At 44.4% G+C, this 23,915-nt stretch overlaps 1 protein-coding gene across 1 annotated transcript in view; it reads left to right on the forward strand.

Annotated features, from left to right (window-relative positions):
• The first annotated feature begins 393 nt into the window (after window positions 1-393).
• The window catches only part of LOC121857286 (formin-like protein 5), a 33,177-nt gene continuing 9,655 nt past the window's right edge, over window positions 394-23,915 (forward strand). The window contains exon 1 of the mRNA XM_042353275.1: window positions 394-502. Coding sequence (XP_042209209.1) covers window positions 394-502 — 109 coding nt within the window. The remainder of the gene's footprint in view (window positions 503-23,915) is intronic.

The following is a 23,915-nucleotide window of genomic DNA, read 5'->3' on the forward strand; positions in this document are numbered from 1 at the left end:
AGTCGTTTAACCTCCACCGACTTGAGGCAACTAATCCCGAGTGTTTTCTGCGCTCTATGGATCCCTTAGGTCGGCTGCATCACTTTACTTCTCGCCGGGGACACACTGTAAGCTGCCTTAACATCCACACATCTCCTTTACTGTCTCCAATCCCGATAATAATTTTCTGGAATGCTACTGTCTACTGCCCTGACAGCTTGTCTATCTCGTGTGAGCCTTCCCTTTCACTACCTCTACTTGTGTCAACCTAACCTTCCTGGTAAAGTCGGAGGCCAGGATAATAGTGATCATCTTAGTGCTACTGTGACCAACCTTCTGTCAGCGGTGGTAATATGGATCACTGAATGTGTTGGGTGCCCAATCTCGCTTTCCTATTTGCTTGCTGCAGCTTCCATGCGGGTCTTTGACGTGTACATGGGAGCTGTGGGCATGAGCACCGGGGTGCCGCAGGCGTCGTGTGCAAGGAGGGGAGCCACAGGCGATATGTCCATTGGCCGCAGAGGCGTATACAACATGGGGATGGAAGGAGGGGTGCCAGCAGACGTAAACAACAGTGCCTTACACGAGGTGAAGCTACGTGTCATGGTCCTGGCTGACAGTGACGTCATCAACACCTAACGAAGAGTTCAGGGCGGCGCGCGTGATGAAACACCATTATTTTCCTTCAAGTTTTCTTGTATATTGTACTAGCTGACTGGAGTGGGTGACGCAAGGAATGTGGGAGGAAAATTAAAGTGGCCGTGGTGAGGAGACAAGACACACCGGGAACCTTCAAGTGTACCACAACAGTTAAACGTCTGGTGCAATCAATATATATATATATATATACACGAGAAATTGAGACTATGCACAAGGGTGAAAGGTTGCCAGACATAACTCAAGTGTTGCACTGTTAACGGCAGCACCGTGCAACACACACAGCCTGTAAGCAACGAGCAGTGCTCTCAGATCAACTTTCGAGTGAAGAGGTAAACAGCAGGTACTGTACTGTAGCTACCAGACACGGAGGGGAACTTGGTGGTACAAACAGCTACCGTACAGTAGTTACATAGCAAGTGTTAGTCGAGTCAACCTGCTGCGTCCGTTTACCCGGTGGACAAGTACAAGGCCGGGAGAAAATAAGTACCTCGTGGTATAAACAGTTGACAAAGCGAGCAAGTGTCTGGTGATGGCAAATGCACCAGCTGCCAACGATAACAAGTTTCTCGTGGTGCATATTTAATGTCTTCCGGTACAACATGCCGCCACAGATAACGTACGTACGTACGTGTGTGTGTGTGTTACAAGAGGAGAACTTGCCTTCGATAGCACTAACACCTCTGTAATGTATTATGAAATACCAACAGCAAAAAGTATCTCATAAGAACTCTCATCTACCCATACAAACACACTATCTCACAGTTCTCTTAAATGCAGTAATTACAACACTACTTAATAAACCCATATTATTAACAAAAACACGACCCCTCTTTAGTGTTCAATGTTAGCCCAACAAATCCTATCATTAAGTCCTTACCGGTGTTCAACACACACCAGTTAACACGGGCATGGGGTACTGCACGTCTGGCTAGTACTCGCCTTTATCCATGTCAACAAATGCATCGCCCTCAACCTCCAAAAGATCCGGTACAGTACCCACGTGTTGTGATAACCAACACCACACAGACCACACCAAGCATCTTACACACCATAGTTCCCCGACCTTTAACAACGCACGCACGCACACACACTACAGTATTTACCGGCCTGCGAGAACAATCACATTTTACTACATTATAAAGCACATCTAGCGAACGAATACTTACACCTCAAGATTAGATTAACCACCGAAAAATAAAATAAAACTAGCGAACTAAGATAAAAAAAAAAGGTTTAAAGCTCCCTCCCTCCCTCATCTCTGTAACAATACATTAACACACACACACACACACACACACACACACACACACACACCACTGATATCCTCGACACCACTTTTCAAATAACTTGAACTTTAGGGAGCAACAAGTGAGAAGCGTCGCGCAAAACCAAAGTGGGATGAAGGAGAGGGTGGAGAAGACCCACTTGAGACAACGAGATAATATTTAGTTCTTACCAGTCGGTCGGGCGGTCTCCAATAACCTAAGATAACGACTACTGAAGCTATAGTGTACCTTCGTGTATAAACTGGAACACATAATATAGGGAGGAGGAACTGTAGACATGACATACTAAGGGCGTGTATAGACTGAGGTGCGCTCTTTGCGTTCTTGTTATCTGTCTGTCTTCCCTCCACAGTATATGATCTTCCACTTGTGTAAAACTTGTTCTAAAATGTACACACACACACGCACAAACACACACAGACACACACACACACACACACACAGAGCAGTGACTTTATCAAAACCATTCTCTCGCTTCCCCTCAATTAGCGTCTTGAGAGTAGCACTTTGTCTTCCCCGATCTTACGTCGTACTTAAGGTCTGTGCTGACGTCATACAACAACAGATGGAGTAAGAAAAAGTTAAATGTAAGATAGTTAATAATAATAATAATTCAGTAGAGCCAAAAGGTAAATCGTCAAATATATCGAAGTGTTCATTATTCGACTGACAATCACACCACCTTGCACCATCTTCCATCAACACACACTCACACTTCACACCATCAACACCGCCCACCATCAACACACCCACACCATCAACACACACTCAAACTCCACCATCAACACACACACCTCCACCATCAACACACCTCCCTACATCAACACACCTCCACCATCAACACACACACACTTCACCATCAACACTCCACACCATCAACACACTCCACCATCAACTTTTTACCTCCACCATCAACACACACACCATTCACCATCAACACACTCACCATCAACTTCCCCTCCACTGTCTCAACACACACACCTCCACACCATCAACACACACACTTCACACCATCAACACACTCCACCATCAACACACACTCCACCAACACTCCACCATCAACACAAAACTCCACCATCAACACACACCTCCACACCATCAAACACACACACCTCCACATCTTTTACACACTCCACCATCAACACACACACCTCCACACCATCAACACACACACACACACCTCCCACACCATCAACACACACACACTCACCATCAACACACACACTCACATCAACACACACACACACTCACACCATCAACACATACACACCATCCTTACACCTCCCACCATCAACACACACACACACACACACTCACCATCAAAACACACTCACACCATCTTCCCACACTCACACCATCAACACACGCCACCATCAACACACCTCCCACACCATCAACACACACACTCCACCATCCAACACACACACACTCCACCATCCTTTACACACACACCTCCCACCATGTACACACACACACCTCCCACACCATCAACACACACACACACACACACACACACACACTCACACCATCAACACACACACACACACACACACACACACACACACACACACACACACACACACACACACACACACACACACACACACACACACACACACACACACCATCACACACACACCACCATCAACACACACACACACACCATCACACACACACACCATCAACACACACACACACACCATCAACACACACCACACCATCAACACACACCACACATCAACACACACACACACACACTCCACACCATCAACACACACACACACACACACACACACCATCAACTCCAATTAACTCTTTTGAGAAGTATTTACCACCACTTTCCTTAACACATTGATCATCCTCTTACCAAGTGAAAAAGTGCGTAAACCCCCTGAATGATGAAGTGTGTGTACAAACACCTATAACCACCTAACTCCATAATCCTATTCATCTGCAATCTTCTTAACTCTCTGGGTCAATCTTTTCAGCTGGAGGTTGAGTGAGCTGTTCGCTGCCTCTACCTCATTTTTTAATACCAAGATAAAAAAAAATATAAATACGAAATGTGAGTTTTATTAATGTTGTCAAGTACTCAAGTGGTTGATTTAGTTTAATTCTTCTTCAGTTTCCTCTGTATACGCACTTTAACTTAACCTTTCCGTAGAATCTCACGAGATAGTCGCCTCCCCTTTTCCAGTGGATATTATCATATATACCGACAGACAAAGATAAGTGCAGCCAACTCCCATTTTCCGTGACGAGGATAAAAGATTGGCGTCTTTCTTTCATCACCTTAATTACCGCCAGTAACACTAATAATAACTAGGCCTATACGCGGCAGATCAAAGGGGTGTTGAATCCTAATATTACCTTAGTTTATCTTCACAGTAGCTGCCAAGTATGACCTTATCTTCTTCAACAGATTATAAATAAATAATAAAAGTTCAGTATATTTACACAAAGTTTGTTCAGGGGAAAATTAATGAATAACCTCAACATACCTATCCTGCCATTTTCTGTTTCTTTACACGCGCGCACACTTACTCCAGTGAATAATAAATAATATCCAAACCAATCCAGGAGTTGAGACCCTCGGCTACTGCCACACCATTCCATTAGTCTGCCACACACACACACACACACAAGCCGGCTAATGAATGCTACTACAACTACTGTGTCAAGAGTTTCTATGTACATCACACAGGGGATTGATACTTAATCCCTTGACAAGGTTCTGAATGTTTAAATGGGATGCGTGTTTAACAAAGATGAAAACGTCAAACTGGGATTACCTGAGAGTTCCAATACCTGTACTGTACCCTCAAACACACACACAGGGCAAAATATATATATATAAACTCGGCCACGACCAAAATATCTCCCAGGTTAAATATAGGACTCTGACGGCAAGAAACACACTTTATGGACCCGATGTCTATTATACCCCTTCATTGTCCGGCCAAACAATATAAACATTTTCAACTTTCACGCGAGAATAATGATGGTAAAGGTTAATGAATACTCACACTCTCTCACACTCTCTCTCTCTCTCTCTCTCCTAGTGGAATTTATATCAACCCCGCCACCTATATAAACTTAGTAATAGTTCATTTAATCGCAAGTGAAAAATATACCTTACCTTTTTATACAGACTAGTGTTATATACTTCACCATAAAAGGGGTCTACTATAACACGTCATCTCCTATGCAATATAAGCTATAGTCACACCTTCATCTCCCGGACACAATAGACCTATACATATCACACTTGGCTCCTACACCGTTTACAATCACACTTATATACTTCCTATACAATATAATCTAGTCACTATCTCCTGGACAAAACTTATCTACATCACTCATCTCCTGGGCAATGCTGACCTACATCACACTTACCACCCCCAATACCCCCTCCCCTCACACACACACACACTCACTCACTTTAAACCGTCAACATTTTAGGGCCGATATAGAACGTGGTGCTTGAAGGCCTCTCCTGAAGGAACGTTTTGAGTCTCCCCACTCTCACCAGGCGTGACATCACGACTGCATTAGTGTGGCGCGGTAAGGAGTGCTCGCCTGCACGCCCGCCCTTGAGGTGTGAGAAGTGCTGGTCAAGGTCCCCTGTATTCCCGGAGCCAAGCACTCTCCACCACACACTCTAGCACTCACAGCCACGCACTCTAGCACTCACAGCCACGCACTCTCCAACATGAAAAACACCACAACACGTCTTTATGCCTTTCCGATGACCTACTCCCGAGCAGCTCCGAATACCCGACTATATATAAATTCCACGTGAACAAAAGGAACAAGTTCTTCATCAACATGTGTACTCGTGGCATATATTCTGATAACTTCTCCAACTATGATGTAAAATCGAAGCAAACTACACATTCTGCTCTCACACAAGGAACGGTCATAACAAACCCTTACACCTACCTACACCCCCCAAAAATACCCTGTAACAAATCTTTAGTGCGAGGCTGTAGTGATATATTATTACAGGAATTAATCTCACGTGTTAATAGTTGCTAGCCCCGTGTGTGTGTGTGTGTGTGTGTGTGTGTGTGTGTGTGTGTGTGTGTGTCTCCTGCGCCAGTACATTATATACACACACACCCCCAAATACTTTTCCCCCTTTACTGTCAAGAGTTTTGTTTGGTGTTGTGTTATGGTCCGCCGGAGACGCCTAGTGACGAACACCTTAACTAGCCGCTTCTATAAAAAAAAAAAAAACTTAAAAGTTCCTCTGAGAAACACATTTGAAACTTGAGTAGTTTTACGGACACCTGCAGTTGATGAAGGATTTAAAAGAAGTGTCAAGTTCGTCCGGGGTTCTTTTACCTCACTTGGGGCTACTTTTCAAGTTACTTTTCCAAGACGGGGGACCAAGACTTCAAGTTGAGAGCCGTGGCCTAAGCTTACAACACACCTAAAGGCGACACGGGGCTACACTGTGCTAAACATGAACAGATTCTACTGGGTAAAGTTAGTCTATACACATGTTTCTTAAAGCCATGGCTGTCACCATCAAAAGGACAGTTTTACTAACGTTAGTGTGGCCATGTATACGATTTCACACATTGTTGGTTATAAATAAACTAATATTTGATAAATACTATTAATACAAATACTGACAGAAGCGAAACTGTCGAGCTCCTGTCAATCACATTGCTGGTGTCCTTTACTTAATAACACTGATCATTAATGTTCTAAGTGGACATCGTTATTGGGGACGCACGCACGCACACACGCGCACACACACACGCGCACACACACACGCGCACACACACACACACGCGCACACTTATTATAATCCGTTCTTTTGTACTGTTAACTATGGTCATTAAACCACGTTCTAAAATATGAAGCACCTGACAACATCTTATAGTTAAGACTCATTGGTCGTATAAAATAATTACACAAGAAAACTGTACCAATAATCCAGGTTTATAAATAGAACGGGACAGCTGGGTATACAGTATAATAGTCGGCCCCAATAATAAACTCGGCTTTAGTCCAGCCAAACTACCCCGACACTGTCATGAAATTTGAGCCAAGTCGTAAACACGAATTCTACACGACCTACATTGTTTCTTGTCCCGGTACAACACAACGCACTATATAACATTACACACAACGAAGGATTAAAAAATATATTTGTTTATCTAAGAAATAATACCCGATGCATAATTCCTACGGCATAAACTCTCGCAAAACTTAATCCTTAGTGAATATATAAATTTTCTGCAACATAACACTCACACACAGGGCCTTTATTGCCTTGTGAGTTGTGAGTAATCAAAGCTAACTAGTATGGGTCCTATTAACGCTCACAGCCGTAGTGCTAATATACCATTACTGACTGACCAGGTAAAACAGCTGATCCTATAAAAACACCAGTAGTCATATGGTTACATATTTATATCCATGGAGGGAAATGTTCGATTCTATTATAAGGGACTAAATAGGACTCAATAATTACTGTTAATAGGGATTCCGTGTTGCCTGTTCCCTTTAATCGTAACTATCCTCTTGAACGAGCCAATTACAGCCTCTTGTCTGTTTAAATATAAGACTCGTCCCTAATACATTCAGCCATCGTCTCCAACACCGCGACGGTAAACTACACTTCAACACCACGAGTATACATTTATTAGTTCCAAAAGCTGTCCAAGTCATACAAGACCCCACAATACTGCTGCTGCTGCTGCTCTTTCCCTCCCCCTTACCCTATCGAGAATTCTTCTTTATGGAACCTGGAAACCAAACCAAGAGAAAATGAGAAAGAGAGAGTATCGATTTCTTTCCTCTCTCTCTCTCTGTCAGTCTGCATACAATTCACCAAGGTTTAAATACATTTTTTTGGAACAAGCATGGTAGATATTTTTTTTGTAAGTCCCAGACATTAATTGATAGCTCCCTTACTTAATGATTGTAGGTCAATTGTGTAAGTCTTAGCAAGTAGCCAGAGTGTCTGCAAGAGGAGACTGTATGGCGGGGAGGCTGACGTAATCTGTGTGCCTTTCTAGCTCGGAATGTTGTTATTTCATCGTGTTGTTGCCTCAGCATCTCCACGCGCGCCGCCCGCCTCGTGTAAGTAACTCTATACTGGCCAAACTAGTCAGTGTACACTACCGACTCGTAATTGAAAGTCTCTGCAAACGCGGTTGCAAATCTACTGCACGGGATTCAAATGTTATTGCGCAACCATAAAGATTTTATGGTTATTGACATGTTCTTCAGGAGGAAAATTCACCAAATGGTCTCAGGGTTTGTTCTGAGCCAAGTAATGTTCTCTACACCAAACTGTATAGCTGCCGTTACTACCTTACTCCATCTGTACGTCAAGTTGTGTTATACAGTACAGTACGTGAGAACCAATCTCTGACAGCGTGGTATCAAATGTTTACACGCACCGCAACACACACGGTCATCTACACTATTCCCCCCAACAATGGAACTGATCCAGATATTAGCATGTCGTCGCTCGTGGTAAAAACCACCTCTTTACCGCCAGGTTAATTTGTATACAAACTTGTGGGAATTTAAAACGGCTTTGCATGTTGACGGACAGACGACACCCATTTCTATATACCCCAACTTGGTTGAATGGGGGAGATAAAAAGTAGCAGACGACTGCAGGACAATGTGTGTCCCCGCCATTGTTCCGCATTACAAAAACAAGACGTCTATTGTGACCCCCTCCCCCCGGGTCTACAGTAAGCCGAAGAATAATCCATTTAATGTAAACCTTTTAAGACTTGATTAGGAAAACCGTTTGTGTTATTATAAGTGAATGTTATTTCTGGCTGGGGATAATAGCTCTACACTGGCCAAGACGCGGGGACATGTAAAGAGCATTGTCGGTGAAGGTGTATCCCAGTATCTTGCCACTGTCACAAAGTATTTATTTCATGATAAATCTCCAGCCATTGTACTCTGTCACTAACCTTGCCGTTAACATCTGCATCACACTACACTACGTCTATTTAAGGATTATCGACCTTAATGTCTGAAAGCTAAAACGAATATAATAGGTATCGAGATAGAGCGTTTTAATAACATTCACCAACGTTCAATAACTGGAAAATGTCTTGATGGGAGGTGGAAACACTGCTCTGTATGCTGACGAAAATTTAACCATCTGAAATTGAGTTACATAAAAAAGTTTACCCAATAATTACAAAATATGGAGAACAGTGAACCAACTTTGTTATGATACTGTAATAAACCTCCAATGGACCTATCGGCTTATGAAATTTTTCGACTGCACGACGAAATAGCGCTCCAAGAAAGTTAGAGAAGTACGTAAGGGAAGACGGACGGACAAGACTACAACACCATTATCCAGTAAACAAGTCCTTCTTCCCCTGTCCACGTTAGCACCTGTCTGAGGCGCCGCCGTCCTCCTGTGTCTACCTGATGATGGTAGTGGTAAAGGGCGTCTCTAGTCTTTGTTTATATGTACAGTCGTTCAAAAAAAAAAATACAAAATTGTGTTGAGAAAATGTGACAACGGACAAAGTATTTTGACAACCCTACCGAGACAACAGGGGTCGTAGGCTGAGACATACTGATTACGGTAATATATAAATGAAAGAAAATTGACACTGATCTGTTGCAAGTCTATCAATATTATTTTCAAATGTTTTTATTTATTTTTTATTACCCTTTTTGGGGAGGGGGGATAAGAGCTTAATTGTACCGGAAGTTGGTGCATCCCAAATACCAACATACAAGAATAATTAAAGGGCATATAGTCAAACTACGCTTCCGCTTTAATAAACACGATCGTTGCTGAACAAAGAACACATACGACGCGAACAACTTCCTAGTACACGCGCGCGCGCGCGCGCGCTCTCTCTCTCTCTCTCTCTCTCTCTCTCTGTAATACATCACTACAGCAAACAGCACCATGCAAGTTTTACCAATTCATAAAAGCGCTACATCTTCGAGAGTTGCCTTCAAGCAGCGCGATGAAAACTGGTATATATAACCAATTCACGAGAACAGTTGGCAAACACTGACTATAAAGACACGCTTCTCTTGTACTGTACACAAATGTTACCAACTAAGAAGTGAACCTTTTTGCGCCAACTTTCTGTAATCAAGTCTTTCATAACATTTCCTGCTACTGTTTACTCCTGAATGATTAAACAGTGGAACTTTTCTCTTCCCCAATGAATAAACTTTTCCCAATATTCATCTATTTTAAGTCTTCAAGTTACAACGTATATACTGGGTGGAATACATCTCTCTCTCTCTCTCTCTCTCTCTCTCTCTCTCTCTCTGTCTCAAGTATTTCTCACTGACTTTCCTCTTATCCTTCAAGCCACCATAGTTATTCATTTTTAACTGGTGAAAGCTCCGACATGTATCACAGTGCTCTAGTATATGAATAAAGTTGTTAACATTTTGTAATATTTTCAACAAATTTAACACCTCCATAATACCTCCTGCACCTGTCTATTATGTATGCGACAACTGTGCCAACACTCAATTCGCCGAAAACTGCACGAGGAGAGTGGATTTCACATTCAGCACGCCCCTATGGGAGGTAATCTCTGATTGGACCAGGAAAAAAAGTGTTGTTATTTTTTCATCTGGGACCTCCACAACAACGCTTCATGCATAAGTCCATTATGTACACAACAACTATAGCAGAGTTTCAAATCAATCCACTCAATACTGTACGAGTTGATTACCACAGCACAGCGGGCGGGCGGGGCCGCGCGCACACACCCACCCACCCACACCCACCCACCCACACCCCCACACCCGTTTCCTGCATCACTATCTGTTCGTATTACAAGTCGGGGAATTGAATATACGGTATACACGTTCTTTTTTTCACCATAGTACTTGAGTAGAGATCTCAATGACCACAAGATATATGAAGACATCCCTTTATAATCTCTACACTCCCTCAGGACTCGTCGTCAATACCTCTGTCAACCTATGAACGACTAGATCATAATATATGTATATAAGCATTCCTTAACTCTCGCTCACTCCCTCATTTTCTATTCCACCTCCAAATTTTTTACTGATACTAATTAGTTTCCTTTTATTCACAAAATTAAACAATCAAAACTTACAGTGATTAAGCCGTATTTTTTTCCTCTTCCTTGAAACAATAATTACCTTCCACCTTCACTCAGGTAATTTATTCATCACCCTGGCCGAGAGCGTCACCTGCCTCCATATTAACACGCTAAGCAATAATTCTGGGACAAGTTTGATTAACCCCATCCAATGAACAGCGTCTTATTTGTCACCAACCACACCCTGCTTACCCCCGTCTACCACCACCCTGTCTTCCTAGCCCCACCCACCCACCCTGTCTACCCACAGCCACCCACCCACCTACGCTGCCCCCAAAACTACTTCAAATTCGCTACATTTCTGCCGGATAAGCCAAGCCGTGTTCACTTGGTCAGACGTGGTGATACTTTAGCCAGAAGCGCCGAGCCGAAAACAACTTTGCGAAAGGCGGTGTATAGCTGGGAATCCGCCCCCACCCCCCCCCCTCCCTTTCCCCTCAAACTTGACGAAAGGCGTTAAATTTTTCCCCAGAATCCCCAGATAAAAACAAGTGAATGAAGGAGCCTGCCAAAAAGTCTGTGAAAGTAAGGTCGCTGAAGGAGTTTGCCCCATAAAGTTTGTGTATATAGAGTTACTGAGGGAGCCTGCTAGTAAAGTACGTAATAATATATAAAGTAGCAAAGGGAGCCTCTGCTTAAGAAAAGTTTGTGAAAGTAGGGTTACTGAGGGTGCTTGTTAAAAAAGTCTGAAGGTATAGGGAGTTTAAAAACTTTCTACAAGTATCGTAACTGAAGGAACCTTTTCAAAAACTTTCTTAAAATAGGAAAGCTAACGAAGCCTTCTAATATCTTTCTAAAAGTAGAATACATGAAGGAGTCTGACGAAAAGTCTGCGTAAGTAGGATACTGGAGTCAAAAAGTTTGTAATGGCAGGACAGGTAAAGGAACTCGACTCTTTAAAACAAAACTTTAAAGCAAAACGGACGAAGAATTTTCAATGTGTCAAAAAATTAAAGAGCTCACAACTTCTACTTCCAAATACGTACACACACGCACGTACACATTGCATACACAGCCAGACAGTAAGTTCACACAGGGGAACCCACACAGTGTAGTTACATCTGCTAAACAGGTTATGGTGTGGCGAGTTGTGATTATAGGGGGAGGGGCAGGGGTGATGGGAAGGGAGGACAGGAAAGGGTGAAGGAAGCAAAGGGGACGGATCGGGGCCGGGGGGTGAAATGGCAGGGATGACGTAAAGAGGGGCGTGAAGGGTTGGTGGAGGAGGGGCGTGAAGGGTTGGTGGAGGGCGTGAAGGGTTGGTGGAGGGAGGGGGGGTGAAGGGTTGGTGGAAGGAAGGGGACGGGAAAGGTTGACGGAAGCTGGCGGGAAGGGGTGAATGAGCGAAGGGGTGAAGGAAGGAAGGGTACGAGAAAGGAAGGGGAAGACGGAAGGAAGAGAATGAGGAGGGGGTGTGTGGAGGGGTGGGTGGCGGGCAGGTGGGGTGGGTTGGAGGGGTGGGTGACGGGAAGGTGGGGGGAGGGGGGGTGTCTACAGCCTCGCTCTATACAGAGGTCATTAACACCTAACAATAAATACAAAACAAATAATACAATAAAAAAACAAATCATCAATATGAGTTAACTAACTGATCAATATTATGAGTTAATTGATCAATATTATGAGTTAATTGATCAATATTGAGTTAATTGATCAATATTATGAGTTAATTGATCAATATTATGAACAACGACTTACAACAACAAATAATACCAGTCTACGTCATAGGTTACACGATACAGTACAACATACGCCCCCAAAATTATATAAAATGTCAGCGTAATTACTCTTCTATTCACTTAACGGCACGTAATACAGTTAAAACAATAATAATAATAATAATAATAATAATAATAATAATAATAATAATAATAATTCGTTCGTGCTGCTTCTAGTATCAACACGCTGAGGACTGATAATAAAAGCAGCGAGTAATTATGTCCCTTTTCAACACCATAATTTCCCCCGTCACTGAAGAGAGAGAGAGAGAGAGAGAGAGAGAGAGAGAGAGAGAGTTATATAATGGAGACAATACAAGTGAACCAGATTCGAATAAGAGCACTTTTACAGCGTGGCCCAGAACCAGAAGGAAGGGTCAAGGAGAGGGAGGGGAGAGAAGAGGAGGCAAGGAGAGGGAGAGTGGGGGGGAACAAGGAGGTGGAGAGGCGGGTAGAGGAGAGGGAGGGGAAGGAAGGAAAAGGGGGAAGGGCAAGGGGGTAATGAGGGGAGGCATGGGCAAGGAGAGAGGTCAAGGAGACGATGAGGAAGTGCATAAGGCTATAGGCAAGAAAAAAGTGTGTGCGTGTGCGTGCGTGTGTGTGTGTGTGTGTGACGGGAATGGTGAGGACGCCACACACACACAGTAGGGGTGTGAGGAATGCCTTCTGAATGGAGGGAGCGGCGGCTGGTCCACCCTGCTGAAAAGACTTCCGGAGAAAGGACGTAGCCTCGAGTACGTTGAATGAATAAGGAAAAATGAAATTGCATCCAGAATACGGCAAGGAAAAGAAAGGCGAAACGGATATACATATAAAATGCTCTCGCGCGCTCTCTCTCTCTCTCTCTCTCTCTCTCTCTCTCTCTCTCTCTCTCTCTCTCTCTCTCTCTCTCTCTCTCTCTCTCTCTCTCTCTCTCTCTCTCTCTCTCTCTCTCTCTCTCTCTCTCTCTCTCTCTCTCTCTCTCTCTCTCTCTCTCTCTCTCTCTCTCTCTCTCTCTCTCTCTCTCTCTCTCTCTCTCTCTCTCTCTCTCTCTCTCTCTCTCTCTCTCTCTCTCTCTCTCTCTCTCTCTCTCTCTCTCTGAATGAATGGCGAATATACACCGGGAGTTGCTGTCTGGTGTGAGTTGGGCACTGGAACAGAATACAAGGAACAGAGTATAATACAATAAACTAAAATAAAAAAAAAGCAAGGAAAATCGTAAAGAAAGGAGAAAGAACAAGAAATAGGAGACGGAGAAAGAGCAAGGAAGAGGAGGAGGGTGACGAATACGACCAGCGGGAAAAATGGTAAATATGACTGAGGAAGAGTAGAAACAAATGGGAAACGAAGGAGAAAACAAACAGTGAACCTACAAAAAATAGCGTAGAGGGAAATGGATGGATTAACCCCGCGTGTAAACAATAATGAGGCGTAGCAGCTCACGGTACGACACTTGGCTCCTCTCCCTACACACACACTCCCATATACAACCTTTGTACCTAACCTAACCTACCCACACCACTCTCGTATACAACCTTTACACCTCACCTAACCACAAACGATCCCGCGAATGACACAACCTCCAGACAGTCTTGAGTTGAAATGAAAACCAGTTGTCATCTGTACGAGTCACTACACACTTGCCACTTAAACTAATTTTACTACGTTCGAGAGAGAGAGAGAGAGAGAGAGAGAGAGAGAGAGATTTGATAACGTCAAAACACACGACACTTGAGTATACACGGTACACCTAACGACATACATACGGCACACCTCACAAAACACACGGTACACCTCACGAGACACACACACACGGTACACCTCGACACACACACGCACGGTACACCTCACGACAATCACACACACACGGTACACCTCACGACATACTCACACACACACGGTACACCTCACGACACACACACACGCACGGTACACCTCACGACAATCACACACACGGTACACCTCGACACACACACACACACACGGTACACACTCGACACACACACGGTACACCTCGACCACACACGGTACCTCACACACACGGTGCCTCACCACACACCTCGGCCCACACACACACACACGGTACACCTCGACACACACGCACGGTACACACACACACACACACACAGTACACCTCACGACACACACACGTCAATGAACACAAACCACAAGGCCTGCACTACTACTACTAGCCACACCCGGCAACCCAACACCACTACTGACATTGTATACTATAAGGTGGTCCACTTTAAAAGTTAATCGGATGGCACCAGGAAACGCAAAAATGAACACGTCGAGCTTTGTGTAGTCATCTCTCTCTTTATCACGCACTAGCTCCCTGTTACACACACGCTGGTCACTATCACACACACACACACCCCTTGCTCACTATCTCACACAAACACTGCTCACTGTCACAAACACTGCTCACTGTCACACAAACACTGCTCACTGTCACACAAACACTGCTCACTATCACACACACACTGCTCACTATCACACACACACAGCTCACTACACAAACACAGCTCACTATCTCACTCACACACACACACTCTGCTCACTACACACAAACACTGCTCACTGTCACACAAACACTGTTCACTATCACACAAACACTGCTCACTATCACACACACGCTGGTCACTTTTACACAAACACTGCTCACCATCACACACAAACACACGCTGGTCACTTTTACACACACCTTGCTCACTTTTACACACACACACCTCTGTTCACTATCACACAGTCTCACTAACACGCATATTCACACGCTGCTCACCACACACACACAGTCTCTCTCAACCCTTTGTTAACAGGAACATCACCCTGAGTCCACTACAACACACACACACACACACACACACACACACACACACACCAACAGTCTGTCTCCTTTAACACCCCTCCACCTTAAAAATTCACGACACACAACCAAGTAAATATTACACTCACTATACACACACACTACACCTCCCAATACACTATATCCCCAACACACACATACTATACATAACCTTCCCTCCCACACGCACACCCCCAACACACGCGCGCGCACACACACACACTACATCCCCAACACTCATACAGTACACTCAACACCCAACACACACAGTGCACTACACACACACACAGTGCACTACACCCAACGTACATACAGTACACTACACCCCCAACACCATCTCGATAATTTATGGAAGTCCTATTTGAAAATCCAATTACGTGCAGAGTTACTATTGTTCTGGTCCAATTCCGGTAATTGGCACCTGGCCGCCACCACTCAACGGGACGCGCCACCACTTGACTGCTTGGGGGGACGACACCAACATCACAGCCCCCCCCCCATCGTTACATACAGTACATCTCTCATTCTTCGTCGGAACCCTTATCAACCCCCCCAGATCCTCCATCTAAACTCCTCCATCACCACCACCCTTCCCCCCTGCCCTCCCCTCCATCCATGCTCTTCCTCCACCCTGCCCCCTCCCTCCATCATACTCTTCCATCCACCACCCCCCCTCTCCTCCGTCACATGCTCTTGCTTCCATCACCACACCCCCTCCCCTCCGTCACGTACTCTTCCTCCACCCACCCCCCTCCCCTCCCATCATCCTCTTCCATCCACCCCCCCCCCTCCCTCCCATCATCCTCTTCCTCCACACCCCCCCCTCCCCTCCCGTCACGCTCTTCCATCACCCACCACCCCCCTCCCTCCCGTCATCCTCTTCCTCCACCCACCACCTCCCTCCACCCATCACCCACCACCCCTCCCTCCATCCACCCCCCCCTCCCTCCATCCCACATGCTCTTCCATCACCACCACACCCCCCTCCCCTCCATCACATGCTCTTCCATCCCCACACCCACCCCCTCCCTCCCATCCATACTCTTCCATCACCACCTCCCCTCCTCCGTACATACTCTTTATACCACCACGGTCCTCCGTCGTACTCTTCATCCACCACCCACCCCCCCTCCCTCCCGTCATGCTCTTCATCACCCCACCCCCCCTCCCCTCCGTCCACATGCTCTTCCATCACCACCACCCCTCCACTCGTCCATGCTCTTCCATCACCCACCACACCCCCCTCCTCCGTCCCGTATCTTCATCCACCACCCCTCCCGTCACGTACTCTTCCATCACCACCCCCTCCCCTCGTCACACAACTCTCCTGCTAGTGTTTACTTCTGCCACAGCTAATCAACTATTTACATCTCAAACAGTGCAGCGACACGTAATTCCCACAGAGGTACTTAAGAAGACACATTAACTAAGAGTAGCAGGTAAACCACGTAGCTATGGCATTAAAGGAACGACGCATTAACCAAGTAGCTCCTTAGTCGCCAAAATAACCATTTCTAAAGTACCACTAAAATGGCAACAGATTCCCTTAGTCGCCTCTACTTAAGGGCAAACATGAAGAGGAAATTCCGTTATATCGAGGGCCCATTAGATGCGAAACCTCCATCTAATTAACTATAGAAATGAAAGTCCGGTATATCTAGGATCCGTTAGATGAGAAATCGTCCCCAACTATCTTGACACACAACCACAACACGTGACGCACAACCAAAACATCATAACAGAACCACAATACAAAACACACCCATAACCTTAACTAAACCATAATACTACAACACGTAACTCACCACACGTCACTCACAACCACAACAATACGTCACTCACAACAGGGGAAACTCCACAGCTAAATACAAACAAACAGCCAATGTAACCAAAATTGAAACATTAACTCCCAATTCCCCCACACAGTTACAGGTCGCCGCTACACATGAAAACCAATCAAGACAAGTTAATGAAAAGAGGAACTAATCTACATGAAAATTCTGCTTTGGGGGAGACCAGAGTTAAGAGGAGAGGACAGTAACTTTACACACACTCTCTCTCTCTCTCTCTCTCTTTATCTCTTCCCTCTTCTCTTTATCTCTTCCCTCTTCTTTTTTTATCTCTTCCCCCTCCTCTCTATCTCCCCCCATCCCTATCCTGCCCCCTCCTCTCTCTATCTCTCCCTCCTCTCTCTATCTCTCCCTTCTCTCTCTATATTCTCTCCCCATCCCCCCCTCTCTCTCTTCCCCCTTTAAGTATATAAACTACACCTGTGAAGGGGGGGGGAGGGGGATATTACTAACAATTGGTCCTTATGTACGATTCGAATCCACATACATAGGAACCCGAATCGTACAATTGTCGTTCAAGTCCACTACACCTGCCATGTACAGATAGGTTCGATTGGTCTAATTACTCTTGATTGGTAAATTCTGATACCTCTTACTGACACCAGGTATGAAACCTACGACACCAAGGAATGCAGGTTTGAGTCCCACCTGAAGACCACAAATGCCGTGTATTGACCACTTCTTAATTACCACACAGGTGAGAGTTAATGATGTGGGAGATAAGGGCATAAGATTGGTGTAGTACTTTACCTGCCGCCGCCGCCACCACGTTACGCCTCCAAGATACTCACCTGAAAGGACAAAAGTTAATAATTAGTAAACACGCACCGCAAATAAACACCTTAAGTCTATACACAGTAATATCATATACAACAAATCGATAATTATAACAACGGAAATATTGGTTCACACAAAAATTTATATTTACAAAACAGAGATGATAATCATATACAACTAACATATAAACACTATAATGTCACCGATACACATTAATGTTTCCTAGGGGACACACACACACACACACACGACATTGACAGACAGACAGACAGACATACATACATACATAGCAAACGACACATACTAACAAGCGTGGAGAGAGAACACAAACACCCAACTGGCTAATAGTATGTGTACATCAGGCCGCCTGCCATACATGCCGTAATTGAGGTATTGGATATAGTTCCACAACTGCCAGCGTAAGGCATAGTAATGACCCCTGGCCGCCACTATTAAATGGCGACCGCAGCTGAGGCCATTACCCCGCACCATATGTACACCACGACTGCTGCGGCGACACATATGGGTACTGCTCCCCCCATAGCGTTAATAATACTTCTCCTCCACCTCCTCTCCTGTTCTTTTTTCTACTTCTCCTCCCCTCTTATTCTTACTCATTATCTCCTTATTCGCCCTCTCCTCTTCTTACTTCTACTCCTCCTCTTATTCTTACTCTTCTTCCTCCTTCATCCTCCACCACCCCTTCTTCCTCCATCACCACCTCTACTTCACCCTCTTCCACTACCTCCTCTTCACCCTCTTCCACCACCTCCTCTTCACCCTCTTCCACCACCTCCTCTTCACCCTCTTCCACCACCTCCTCTCCACTACCTCTCTTCACCCTCTTCCCACTACCCTCCCCTCTTCACCCTCTTCCACTACCTCCCTCTTCACCCTCTTCCACTACCTCCTCTTCACCCTCTTCCACTACCTCCTCTTCACCCTCTTCCACTACCTCCTCTCTTCAATTCTTCCACTACCTCCTTCACCCTCTTCCACTACCTCCTCTTCACCCTCTTCCACTACCTCCTCTTCACCCTCTTCCACTACCTCCTCTTCACCCTCTTCCTCCTACCTTCCAGAAAGTCGTCATAAATGTTACACCACCTTAAAAATACGTCACAAAGAGAATCATAAATATGCAGATAAAAATGGAGAGAGAGAGAGAGAGAGAGAGATAACTTAGAATAAGGACATGGAGAAACAAATCAACAATAACTAGAATAAGGAGAGAAACATAATAAGAAATAATAGAATAACAATAGGAGAAATAGAATAAGAAAAGAATAACGAGACAACAAATATAATCAACCAACAGCCACAAACTGTCATAGTACTGAAAGCTCACATACATACATACACACACACACACACACACACACACACACACGCTGGCTCTCTCTCTCTCTCTCTCTCTCTCTCTCTTTAACGCGTAATCGAAATCTCCCCAAAACCAAATGTCTTAAAATTGTTACTCGCGACAAATTGGTAAAATTAATAGAAGCGACCAATCTATTAAATTAGCAGGAGGGACCAATCTGTTAAATTAGCAGGAGGGACCAATCTGTTAAATTAGCAGGCGGGACCAATCTGTTAAATGAGCAGGAGGGACCAATCTGTTAAATTAGCAGGAGGGACCAATCTGTTAAATTAGCAGGAGGGACCAATCTGTTAAATTAGCAGGAGGGACCAATCTGTTAAATTAGCAGGAGGACCAATCTGTTAAATTAGCAGGAGGGACCAATCTGTTAAATTAGCAGGAGGACCAATCTGTTAAATTAGCAGGAGGGACCAATCTGTTAAATTAGCAGGCGGGACCAATCTGTTAAATTAGCAGGAGGAGGACCAATCTGTTAAATTAGCAGGCAGGACCAATCTGTTAAATTAGCAGGAGGGACCAATCTGTTAAATTAGCAGGAGGGACCAATCTGTTAAATTAGCAGGAGGGACCAATCTGTTAAATTAGCAGGAGGGACCAATCTGTTAAATTAGCAGGAGGGACCAATCTGTTAAATTAGCAGGAGGGACCAATCTGTTAAATTAGCAGGAGGGACCAATCTGTTAAATTAGCAGGAGGGACCAATCTGTTAAATTAGCAGGAGGGACCAATCTGTTAAATTAGCAGGAGGGACCAATTCAAGCTAAATAGCAGGAGGGACCAATCTGTTAAATTAGCAGGGAGGGACCAATTGTTAAATTAGTGACAAGACGACCAAGAAAAGTTGGAGCGAGGCAAATCCGTCAATTATTTGGGAGAGAGAGAGAGAGAGAGAGAGAGAGAGAGAGAGAGAGAGAGAGAGAGAGACTTTAATAAAAAAAGGAAAAAAAAAGTATTACAACACATATATGATTGCTTGTTAAGGCCCATACATCGAAAAGAAAGGAAACCAAATTCAAGAGCGGTTTTATGTGGGTGAAAAATAACCCTCCAGCTATATATGGTTGTTCCGCTGACTCCAACCTATAGGGGAGAAGGAGTGGGAAGGAGAGAGGGAGATGGAGAGGGGATGAAGGAGAGGAGGGGAGAGAGGAGAGAGGAGAGAGAGAGAGAGAGAGAGAGAGGAGAGAGAGAGAGAGAGAGAGAGAGAGAGAGAGGGGGGGGGGCAAGGAGGTGGAAAAAAAGAGAGGGAAAAACGGAGGATGAGAGTAGAAAAGGATGATAGGGAGGGGGGGGAAAGGGGTGATAGGGAGGGGGGAAAGGGGTGATAGGGAGGGGAATGATGGGAAGAGGAGGGGGGAACGAGAGATAAGCGGGGAGAAAGGAGGTAAAAGGAAGGGTAGAAAGGGAGAAGAAAAAAGGGGGACGAGTGTAAATTTGGGAATGTGGAATAGTTGGGCCAAAAGTGACCTCGAATTAGGAATCATCCGAATTTTAACACCCAAAACAGCGGGTTTAATTCGGTTTATAAGGAGTTAGAACAGATGAGGTTGGTTTAAGTTAGGTTAGAAGTGAATATGCTGCGAACAGGTTAGGTCAAGGTTAGGCTAGGCTCAGTCAGGTGATGATATAAATTAGGATAGGATGGGATGGGATGGGATGGGCGGAGTTCCGGATATTTCTAAGTCCACTTTATGACACACAAGAAGACTTTTCCCACTCGTCAATATACCGGCCTGACAAACAGACATACAAACACCTCATTAGACACACACACGAGTTAAAAGCCACGACAACTACTAACCACTGTAATCCACCTTCTCCCCCGCCAAAAACAACGACACTGGTGACCGCCAAAGCCAGTTAATACCCAAAGCCAAGCCGCAGACCCGACACCGCCAAGCTCACCGACATCAGTTTTAATGCCCCAGGATGAGCCCGCCATTTCCCTTTAATACCCGCATTTAAGAGTGACAGTGAGGGGGAAAACCCGTGCATGTAAAATAGTGTTTTCGTCCTCCCGGGGGCTGGAGTATCAGTAACGCTGGGCTGGTGGCGCTAACAGGTGGAGCCGCGGAACCAGGAGGGTCATTAGCGGTGGTGCCCTTACCTGATTGGCTGGTGGGAGACATGGGGGAGGAGGATGAGTGGGGGAGAAGTTGGGGAGGTTATGTAGCTTAAGGTGGTCAAATGGGAAGGAGGGATGAGGGGGGAGGAGAGTAGGATGGCTGGGCACGTTTAGCGGGAGGTGCCAAGGAAGAGGGAGAGGTCATAGGGTTCAGAAGAGGGGGAGGGATAGAGGGATGAACTGGGGGAGGGAGGGAGGAGGGAGACTGGGGGAGGGAGGAGATGAGGGTGGGGGTACGGAAGGACGATCAGAGCACAGCTAATGATCATGTGATCTGCCCACGAGACAACAGGTAATGGCCACCTGAGCACCAACACCACCACCCAATTACCACTTTAATACCTCAACCTTCACCTGCCACACCAACTGCCTTTTACGCTCCTAAACAACACTTCTTTACTAACACAGGCAGGTATAACACACACACACACACACACACACACACACACACACACACACACACACACACACACACATTTTATCATCACCCCCCAAAAAAAAAATTGTGCACCTTAACTTAGATAAAACTAAACTGTCATATTTGCCAATAAACTTTACAAAGTCTACGGTATTATTCAATTTACATTAAAAATACAAGAAAATAAAAGCCATATCTTATTGTCACTCATTAAAACACGGCTGCTAAACAAAAGCTCATGGCCAAACAAACAAATAACAACAACAACAACAACAAACCGGGGCATTATGTACTGCATTTAACACAAGTTGCAGTTTAATGAGAACAAAATATATATCATAATACATTTGCCACCTCTGATGCAAAACTCCATCCAATAGATAGAATTTAACCGTGTAATACTTCACTAATATACTCTTTAAATACTTTCATTATGCCAACAAGTACTGATGATGATGATGATGATGATGATGATGATAATAATAATAATAATAATAATAATAATAATAATAATAATAATAATAATATGTAGTAAAAATAACAGCAACAATAATAACAATAACAGCAACAATAATATTAATACACCTGCAGAAAATAAATTGTCCCCGAGTACCGTAATGACTTTAAAACTGACCTACAAAATAAAACTGACCAACAAAATATACAAGAAAATGAATTAAGGTTCCCTGGTGTCACGGGAGGGAGGCAGGGGTGGGGGACTGTTACAAGTCATTAAACACTTCAGAGATGCAGCTGCGGGTATTGACAACATTCCAATGAGCATCATTAAGGAAACTGTTCCACTACCGTCACCTGTTCTCCTACCAACTTTATTATACAATTCACATTATACAAGCACTATATTTTCCCCCCAGATCAAATAGATGTGAAGCATGGAGTCTAACCTGTATTTAAGTCAGGCAATAAAGGTCTTCTATCAGTATATACCGCTTTAAATAAGACCAAAATCTAACAATGCAATTAGAAACATTCGGTAATAAAAAATAAAAAAGTTAAAATAAAAAGCCTAGTTTAGCTGGAGCGTAAATAAATAAAATAAATAAAAATATTATTCCAGTTTAGTCTCGGAACAAAAAATTTAACTAACAATGCCCTATTGACTTTAACTAGGGCTATTATATACCGCTTTGATGATAACCAACAATGCATAGAGGAAAGGAGTTCCTCAAAAAGTTATTTCCAAGTGTCTCCAATAGCACTCAAAAGGCTCAGCCATACGTACAGTAGATTCTTGTATATGCATCTCTGCTACATAATCAACTTCGAGGGGTTAATACAAGTCTACCTGTCCATTCATGACCTCTAGTACCTTCGAGGTGTAACTCGGCTGAAATCATCTAAACAAGTACAGTATGATTTTTTTTATACTACCAGAGGAACATATTACTGAGAACATACACGAAGAGGTTACATACAACAAACTACTGTACTATACTGTATCTGAATATCAAAATACGCCAATTCTGCTCGGCTTACCTCTGACCAAACACTACACAGCCGAGGGGAAGGAAAGGGGTGGGAAGAAGAGGGAACAGAAGCGTAAAACAGGTAAGGGAATAGAAGCAAAGGTAGGAGGCGGGGGGGGGGGGGGTAACAGGGGTGAGAGAGGAGAGAGAGAGAGAGAGAGAGAGAGAGAGAGAGAGACAGAGACAGAGACAGAGAGAGAGAGAGAGAGAGAGAGAGAGAGAGAGAGAGAGAGAGAGAGAGAGACTTGCTCCGATATGATCAAACTACTTTAAGAATACATTACCCTTTGCCAATTA

This window comes from Homarus americanus, unplaced genomic scaffold (genome assembly GCF_018991925.1).
Source record: "Homarus americanus isolate GMGI-L3 unplaced genomic scaffold, GMGI_Hamer_2.0 scaffold20465, whole genome shotgun sequence".
Lineage (NCBI taxonomy): Eukaryota > Metazoa > Arthropoda > Malacostraca > Decapoda > Nephropidae > Homarus > Homarus americanus.